Source organism: Danio rerio, chromosome 4, assembly GCF_049306965.1.
Source record: "Danio rerio strain Tuebingen ecotype United States chromosome 4, GRCz12tu, whole genome shotgun sequence".
In the NCBI taxonomy this organism is placed as follows: domain Eukaryota; kingdom Metazoa; phylum Chordata; class Actinopteri; order Cypriniformes; family Danionidae; genus Danio; species Danio rerio.
In genome coordinates, this window is record NC_133179.1 from 41,125,663 (window position 1) to 41,135,056 (window position 9,394).

Here is a 9,394-nt window from a genome sequence, read left to right on the forward strand (position 1 = left end):
TTGGAGCTCGATTACAATTGAACCACAAAAGTCACGTGTTTTGACATCGTTTTTGGTTCCTTTTCTGGACTTTGAGCATCTCAGATCTCTTGCTGTCTATGACTGATGAAGGAGCTCTCTGATTTCTTTTAAAGTGTCTTCATTTGCGTTCTGAAGATGAGCAGAGTTCTCAGGAGATTGAAACAACAGGTAGAGGGACAATCATTCTCGAGTGCCTAGTGTACACTAACAGAGGCTTCATTAGCTTATTTAGCTAAAAGAGAACAACTTTTGAGGACAAACTACGATTGTTGACTTCTACATTGCGATTATTACCAAATACCTACAAAGAAAAGCCCACTGAGGCCATTTTTTCATCCCACTTCTTCATTGAGGACTGGAAACGTAAGTTGCACATGCTGAATTTACACTCAAATAATATCTGAATGCTAACATTATAAAATGTAAAATCTATACATGCGTGGATGCACTGTTCAACGTTGTATTTAGTCCAGCATACATGAAAAAAGTACAGAAACACAGACTTGTTCAGTTTGTATCTGATAAAAATTGTGAATCAAAGATTCCAGTTGTAGAGGAGGATTTTGAGATCAGGAAGTCCTGGAGTGTCTGTGAAATTAGACCCAGAGTTGAGCCCACAAAGTGCCAAGGAAGAGCTCATTTTAGACAAACCGGTGGAAGATAAACCAGAAGTTAAAATCCTGCGAGCTTATTTAAGCGATTATGCTTGTGGTTTTGAAGGTGATGTGATCAACATTGATTATTGTTATTGACTTGTTTGTAATGTACCACAAAGATACAAAGACGTGGTTACATCAGTAAATGCAAGTGAATAGGTTAAAGCTATGGTAGAAGAAATGCAATTGTTAAAAGAATGCAACTTTTGCTCTCACCAACCTACCTAAAGGCAAAGGTCTAGTGGGTAAATGGGTTTTTGCAAAAACAATGTATGTTGCCAAAGAGAACTATGATAAGTCTTTTCTCCAACTGCTAACATGACTAGTGTAAGAGTGTTAATGCAAAGAAAATCTGATTGTTCATGACATGGATGTAAAAGCAGCATATTTACATGCACCAATAGAGTGTGACATTTCAAAGAAAAGCCAGAATGTTATGAGGTAAAATCGAAAATAAAAGGTGTGAGAAATGTATCAATAAGTCATGACTAAGCAAAACAAAAAAAAGACTTTTATTTTGGTGTGGTGTGTGATGTCATAAGACTGTGCCGCTACCGCACTGTGATTCAACTGGAGAAAGGTTTGTGTCAAAGCTTTTGCACAGATAAAAAACTGATTGATTAAAGTTTCAGGTTTTTCATTCAACGATAAATGATGTACCTGCTGTTAACAATATTATTTTAACCTTTTATACAATGTTGTTCTATCTTAATCACAGTGATGAGGACTATTATTTGAATAAAGATAGGATAAACTTTATTTGTCCACAAGAGGAAATTTGTCTTGTGCAAAAAAAAGTGCTACACATTGCTGTAAGCGGACAATAAAATAAAAAACAAACAAACAAAACAATTAAGAACATACCTGAATAAAGTTTGAATAAAGTTACAGTAAAGAGTGTAATAAGTGTTTTAATGAAGGTTAAATTTATTAAATAGGCATAATGTCATTCTGTTCAAAGTAAACATCACTGTATAGGAGAAATTGAGTGCTTGTTTTAATCAGGTCATTTGTGGCTATTGTTTCTTGCTCAGACTTACTATTTTACCTGATTTTTTTGTTAATTACTCTCATATAAAGAAAGTGTTAAAGAGAAGTTATTTTGTTTCTGTTCATTGTTTTATTAATTTTAAACAGGACATTTTTTTTGTTTTATTCATTTTAAACAGGATAAATTGTCCAAAAGCAGAGGAAAATTTCCTGCTGAAGTGACTGATGTCCACACTGTTGTAAAGATGGCGTTTATTAAAGAGGAGAGTGAAGATGTGAAGATTGAAGAAACATTCACAGTCAAACAGGAAGATCTGCAGGAACAAACAGGTTGATTTTCATTCTCAAACACCAAATCTGATCCTCATTCAGATATATTTTAATAATAAGAATACTAAATTAAATCCATTCTTGCAGCCCTGAGTGTGCTGCCTAGTTCTCCTAAATGCACATAAGCACTCATTGAAAGACAGGAATGAGTTTCTTTCGTCACTTGTTCTCGTGTCTTTTGTCATTCTTTTATGTGTTATTAGTTTCCCATTTTCTCTATCTTCTTAATGTTATTGCTTTTCTTGCTCTTTTACTGTTTGTAAAGCGTCCATGAGCACTGGCGCTATATAAAATAAATAAAAACAATAAATGAATAAAAGGTTTAACTGAGCTGACAATATAAAGATTTTAAAAAGTAACAGAAAAGTGTGTAATAATTGTATTACCGAAGGTTTAATTTATTAAATAGCATAATGTCATTCCATTCTAACAATACATCACTATAAAAAATGGAATACTAGTTTTAATCAGGTCATTTGTGGCTATTGTTTCTTGCTCAGACTTACTTTGATTTCTTTTTGTTATTACTTTCATATAAAGAAACTGTTGAAGTAAGTGTTGAATAGAAGTTATTTTGTTTCTGTTTATTTATTTTAAACAGGACATTTTAATTGTTTTGTTCATTTTGCTTTTCTTGTTCTTCTAAGCATCCTTGAGCATTGGCGCTATATAAAAAAGTTTAACTGAGCTGACGATATTTGACCTACAGTATTCCTAAGAAGATATCTGCTATTACAGTGATAGTGTTGGCTTAGTACTTTTCATTTGCATATGTCACATTGATCACAATTCCCTTTTTTCTCAACTTCTTTCTGGGTTAAACTTGATTTTAGTAGATGTTACTAGTTCTCACAGAAAGTATCTGAGTTAGAATTGCATCATTATCATACTCTTAATACTTAATTACCAGCTATTGTGTTAAAAGTGTGTCATATGGATGCCCCCAATTTTAAATATGCGGAATTAAATAAATACTAAAATAATAAATTATTATAAAACATTGTACAGTAATCTAAACTATATTTATGTTGTTGTGGGACGACGTGAGACAAAAGGAACAAATTATAGTGGAACTAAAACGTTTAGCATTGCACTGACTACAACTGGCCAACAAACCAGTCTAAAAATGACCTTTTCTGCTTAAGAAATGGATTACAGCATGCTGATGATATGCAAAAATTTGAGTGTGAAGTTCGTCAGTATTGACCATATTCTTTGTGTACCAGCAGGCGCAGCCATTGAATTTTTGCGTTTGACACTTTTTTTAAAGAAATAATTTTTAGATCCTAAAATCATTGTTATGCTGCTTACGCAAGGGATGATAACTCCTTTCATGGTGTAGCCTGGTTTGGAAAAGTCAAGGTTTTAAAACCGCCAAAATTCGTCAGAATTATTAGCCCACACCCCCATTGAATTTTTTTTTCTTTTTTAAATATTTGGCAAATTGTTTTTAACAGAGCAAGGAAATTTTCACGGTTTGTATGATAATATTTTTATTTCTTCTGGAGAAAGTCTTTTTTTTTTTTTTTCGGCTAGAAAAACACCATTTTAAGGACAGAATTATTAGCCCCTTCTGAATTCTGTCTTCAACTGGATGCAAGTGTTTTTTTTTTTTGTTGTTTTTTTTTTTACATTTTAAGACACTATCTCCAGCAGAAAAAATATCTAAAGATATCATTTCAAATCGTAAAGCAATCTGTTTTTGAAACTAATGAAAACAACAGATGTCAATGATTCATTTGAATGATTTAGCCTGACGATTACTGCTCCAAAATATAATAAATAAATATTTCTCAAAAGAAAATATTTTGTGCTTAAAGGGAAAAAAAGTGTTTGTTTTATACCTAGACATTTAAAAGAATATATTTTAGAGCAGTAATCACAATACTGTGAAAGCATGATATTTTATTCAAGGTTATCATACGTCAGAATCTTATACTGGCCCATGCCTAATGCTGCTTGATGTTGCAAAGTCATATTTTATTATTTTATTATTTTTCTTTGTATGAATAAACATGAATACACTTGTTTGTAGAGCAAGTAGTGTGACCGTTTTCTACCGTTATTCCTGGTCATTTCTCCAATAGGCAACTGAAGCACTAAAACAATAGCATGTGAGATCAGGGGCTGTTTCATGAAAGTGGTTTAGAAAAGTGGAGATTAAAGTTGAAAACCTGGCTTCAGTGAGCCGAACTAATCGTCCACACTTAAGTTGGTTCCATAACAGAAATTCGAAGATCATTTGATGTAACTAATCTGAGTTCAGTCAAAATAATCCAGATAACTTGCTTGTGCACGTTACTGTCATGAAACCCTGAAGGTTGAGCACAGATGCATTGATTATGTTGTGTGCTACCATGGCAACTACTTACTGTTATAGAACCAATTTAAGCCCCTAAGGGTTATAAAATAATCCTGGGTTTTCATTAACCGACGTTTCACATTGGCAAACCCTGGGTTAACATTATTATTTGTATATTTAAGATGCCACTGTCCCTGATTGGACAAACAGCAGGTAACCTTTTGAGATGGCATTTCTGCATCTTGGCAGGTATATAAAATGTCACGACGTAGGTCTTCAGCTAAGCTTCTTTGGCTTAGTCTCTTTATTCATCAAGGGTCGCCACAGCTGAATGAACTACCAACTTATCCAGCATATGTTTTAAACCAGCTTCAACTCAGTACTAGGAAATATTTGCATAAGTTATATACAATAATGCAAACTCACAAATAGAAGAGTAAATTATGCGTACTTGCTATGAACATGCAGGGTTTGCTCCAATCAAGTTTTCCAAGCAAGTTAAAAATGTTTAAATCATGTGGAAGATACACATGAGGGAACTCAACACGAGTAATCCTGAGCGAGTGCATTTGATCATTTGCATTTAAAGCCACAGGCGCAAAAAGAGCTTGGTTTTCCTCCAGACCACCAAAATTAAATATTCTCAAAGGAATATGATCTGATTTTGAGCCAAAACCTCAGACACATTCTGGGAACACCAAAGACTTATTTTCAAAAAAATAAAAAATAATAATATTAATAAGTTTTTCTTTAAAAAAAAATAATAATAATAATAATAAAGGTTTATAATAGGAACCCTTTAAAGATATTTATGAAACAGAAATGAAAATAGCCTCACCATTTACTGTACCTCTTGTGGTTTTTAACCTTTATGGGGTTTGTTGATTCTGTTGAACACAAAAGAAGATATTGTGAAAACAAATGTTAGCTTTCTTTGTGTTCCAGAAGAAAGGAATTGTTTAAAAGCTAATGAGAGAGTAAATGGTATGGTCATTTATATTTGTGGGTGAAACATCCATTTCATGCTTATCGCTTTGAGTCTTCATACTAAATTTAACTTCTTCTTTTTTTTAAGACCTGATGTTGCTGAAAGAAAAGACTCATCAACAGAATGAAATGGAAGAGAAACAGCAAGACATGACGACTGATGAAAAACCTACACTGACGAAAAAGACTTTGTCACGTGGAAGACCTCGGAAATCCAAACCTAGGTGTAATTTCAGCTGTAAACAATGTGGAAAAAGTTTCAGTCAGAAGCCAAAGCTTGATGTTCACATAAGAGATCACACTAGGGAGAAAGCTTATACTTGCAAACAGTGTGGAAAGAGCTTCTATAATACAAGAAACCTAACAGTGCACATGAGAATTCACACTGGAGAAAGGCCGTACACATGCCAACAGTGTGGGAAAAGCTTCCATAAAACAGGAAACTTAACAGTGCACTTGAGAATTCACACTGGAGAGAGGCCATACACATGCCAACAGTGTGGGAAAAGCTTTCAAACTACAGGAAACTTAACAGTGCACATGAGAATTCACACTGGGGAGAAGCCTTACTCTTGCCCTCAGTGTGGAAAAAGTTATAGTCAAAATAGCAACCTTGAAGTCCACATGAGAACTCACAATGGAGGAAGAACTTTTGTTTGCACACAGTGTGGTAAAAGATTTGTTAAAAAACAAAATCTTGACCTCCACATGAGGATTCACACTGGAGAGAAACCTTACACATGCACAGAGTGTGGTAAAAGTTTCCCATATAAAAGCACACTCAAACACCACATGATAGTTCACACCGGAGAGAAGCCGTTTGCATGTGCGCAGTGTGGAAAGAGCTTCACATGTAATGCTAACCTCAGGAACCACATGAATGGTCACACTGGAACCATAGTGTTCACATGTGATCTGTGTGGAAAGAGTCTCACACACAAATACTCCATAAAGAACCACATGAAGACTCACTCAGGAGAGCGTTTTATATGCATTGAGTGTGGAAAGGGCTTTAAACATAAAAGAAGCCTCAGCAATCACATGGAGCTTCACAATGGAGAGCAGAGTCCTCAAAATTAAGGCCTTGTCCACACAAACATGAGTATATGCATAACAGCAGCCTTTTCATGTAGTTTGGCTGTTAATTGACGTGAGGTTTATTTATAAACTACTTTCGAGAGGATCACATGCTTATGATTGTCCACGGCTGGTTCCACATTAACCAACACATGATTCACCAATCAGACGATTCCTAACTCACTATAAATAACCAGAGTTTCTAACCTTAGTTATCTTTATCTTGAGGAATTCCCCTCCCACCCCTACTCCTCCTCCTTTCTAGAATGGGCAACACAGCAGCCCAGTGATTAGTATTGTTGCCTCACAGAAAGATTGTCACAGCAAGAAGAGCCCTCATTGAACTGGTTGATATTTGTGGAGAGTTTGCTTATTCTCCCCATGCTCACATGGGTTTTCCTCAGTTTCCTTCCACAGCCCAAAAACACGTAACCTAAGTAAACTGAACATTCTAAATTGGCACCGTAGTCAAGCTCTTAGAAGCCATATATCTCCCTTTAGCCATCTGGATATCTGTCATTAGAACAGAAACAAGTCGGGGGAGTTCATCAAGATCTACCTGAGCTCATACTCCTCTCTCACCCTGCTTACGAGAGGTAGCCCGGGGCTGGAGGATGATTGTTACGGTCCGTGGGAGTTTGTATTTTTGTGCCTTCTCCCTCTCTGTTTTGCTTATCTCCCTTCGCTCTCTTCGCATCTCCTCGACTGTCATTCGCTCTTTGTCTCGCCCTATCACCTTTTGTTCCGCTACTTTTTCTCTACTAGGTACCTGCTGATTGGATCCCGAGCCTGTCACTCCTCATTAGGGCGTTTCCTCGTGGACCAATTGGATTTCGTTCCACGGACTTTAAATTCGACCGGCCCGCCTTGTTTTTCAGAGTGCTATGTGTGTGCGTGTTGGTTTGTGTTCGCTTGCTGCTATTCATAATGTATGCTTTGTTCTGTGTTTCTGAATAACTACATCGATGTAAATTAAGTCATGGTTAAATAGTTTATCATTCTTTTTTGGGGAAAAGGGAATAGTTTACTAAGCCACTTCACATACATTTTGCCCGTAGGTAACTTCAATGTTCAGAAACACTAGGTAAGTGGGTGAGCGCCACATTTTGTATTTTTGCTTATTATTTCAGGGAGTTTAGGTGTTGCTTCGCAAACGCTGAAGATTTTGGTTTCTTTTTCACAATTTGATTTTTATTAGTAAGTTTAGAGAGGGATCTTGTGTTCTAGTTTAGGTGGCTTTTGGTTTTGTTTAGTTCTTTGCTTTGGCGCCACTCTAGTTCCTTTTTCCCCTAAAACTTTTGATTGTATTTCTTCTTCTTTTCTTCTTCTTCTTCTTATTATTATATATACATTGTACAAAGCGCACACATGTAAGCCTCTCTTTTGTTGGCTTCATTTTTCTTCTCCTCATAAAAGGAATAAATGAATTGAATGTAAATTTTGGTGTCCTGGTGTATTTTCCATCCATCTACTCAGTAATAATTTAATATTATAAGTGTTACGTTTATTTTCCCCAGACAACTTAATTAAACCGTAACATTTAATGATTTCTCAAATTTCATCATATACTTGCTTTAAAATCCTAGATAAAATATCTTTAAAAGCAATATAAAATTCACTTCCCAACCCATCTATTCCTGGACTTTTCTTTTTGTTCAATCCACTAATTGCTCTTTTTATTTCTTCTTCTCTTATCTCCTCGTCACATTCTCTTTTTTCCCCTTCTTCTACTCTTGATTTTATTAGATTTAGTAATTCCCCTTTTTCTTTTTCTTTTATTCCCTCTGTGCAAAACAATTTCTCATAATATGATCTTATTTCTTCCAAAATCTCCTCATGTTGTTCTACTATGTTCCCATTTCTGCTCCTTATTTCTCTAATCATTTCTGACTTCCCTCTTCTCTTCTCTAGATCAAAGAAAAATTTAGTGCACTTTTCCCCCTCCACTGTAAATTTTGCTTTGCTTCTTAATCTTGCACCTTCAAATTTCTCCTCCTCCATTTCATTTAATCTTCCTTGCAGTTCTTTTATCTTTTGTATATTTTTTCCATTCTCATTTTTCAATTCGTTTTCTAGTTTTTCTTTCAGCTCCTTTTCCTTATATTTTTTACAATTTTGTAATTGTCTACAATATTTTATCGTAAACTTTTTAACTAAATACTTCACGTTCTCCCACCACATTCTTTTGTCCTCATTATAGATTTCATTCCCTTTTTCCTTTTGAATAATTTCCTTTACACTTAAAACATAGTCTTCATTCTTTAAAACCGCTGTGTTTAAAACCCATACCCCCGGCCCTCTTTTCACATTACTCCAGTCTAGATTCATAAAAAGTGGCTTATGGTCACTCAGACTTGCTTCTTCATATTTGGTCTTGCTTATAAACCCTTCAACATTTCTTGTGCATAAAATAAAATCAATTCTTGTTTGACAACAAAAATTCCCCACTAACTGTCTTCTTGAGTACTCTTTTGTCTGTTCATTCCTTTCTCTCCACACATCAATTAAATTCATTTCCTCCATCAATATTTTCAGTTCTTTTCTCCCCTTTTCCGTTTTAAAAACCATTCCCTCAGCCATTTCTAATTTACTAAAAACAGTGTTAAAATCACCCATGATAATAACTCTTTCATGTTTCTTTAAATAATCTCTAAGTACATTAAAATACTCGTTCTTTTTGCACTCCTTTGTTGGGGCATGAACGTTCACCATAATTACTTTTTTCTTTTCATACTTTATTTCACATACCATACACTTCCCCTCTTTGTCACTATATATTGTTTTACATAAAACCCACTGTTTTCTTTTATTAAAATTGCAACTCCTCTCCCTTGCCTCCCATCCCCATTATTGTATAAAATCTCCCCACTCCACCTTTTTCTTATTTCCTTCATGCATTCTTACCTCTAGTTTGTCTCTTGTAATAAAATCAAATCTTCGGGATTTGAATTCAGAGATATTATTAGCAGAGCGGAGTGAGCGTGGTAGAGAGTTCTAGAGTTTGGGTGCAATCGGTCTTTGTCAGTCACGT

The 9,394-nt window shown here is 35.0% G+C and overlaps 1 protein-coding gene across 2 annotated transcripts; it reads left to right on the forward strand.

Moving 5' to 3' along the window:
- Positions 1-239: 239 nt before the first annotated feature.
- LOC103911588 (uncharacterized) lies at positions 240-7,801 on the forward strand. Of its 2 annotated transcripts, none has more exons than XM_073947795.1 (3): positions 240-384; positions 1,847-1,997; positions 5,375-7,801. In XM_073947795.1, exons 2-3 carry the CDS (start codon positions 1,913-1,915, stop codon positions 6,364-6,366), a joined length of 1,077 nt encoding a protein of 358 aa, XP_073803896.1. In that variant the 5' UTR covers positions 240-384; positions 1,847-1,912; the 3' UTR covers positions 6,367-7,801. The 2 variants fall into 2 exon arrangements, with proteins under 2 accessions (XP_073803896.1, XP_073803897.1); XM_073947796.1 differs by lacking the exon at positions 240-384 and adding an exon at positions 1,217-1,257.
- The last annotated feature ends 1,593 nt before the right edge of the window (positions 7,802-9,394 follow it).

Coding starts and splice junctions, on each gene's coding strand:
- LOC103911588 (XM_073947795.1), top strand. CDS start 1,913: ATGGCGTTTATTAAAGAGGAGAGTGAAGATGTGAAGATTGAAGAAACA. Junction 1,998..5,374: donor AGATCTGCAGGAACAAACAG/GTTGATTTTCAT, acceptor CTTTTTTTTAAG/ACCTGATGTTGCTGAAAGAA.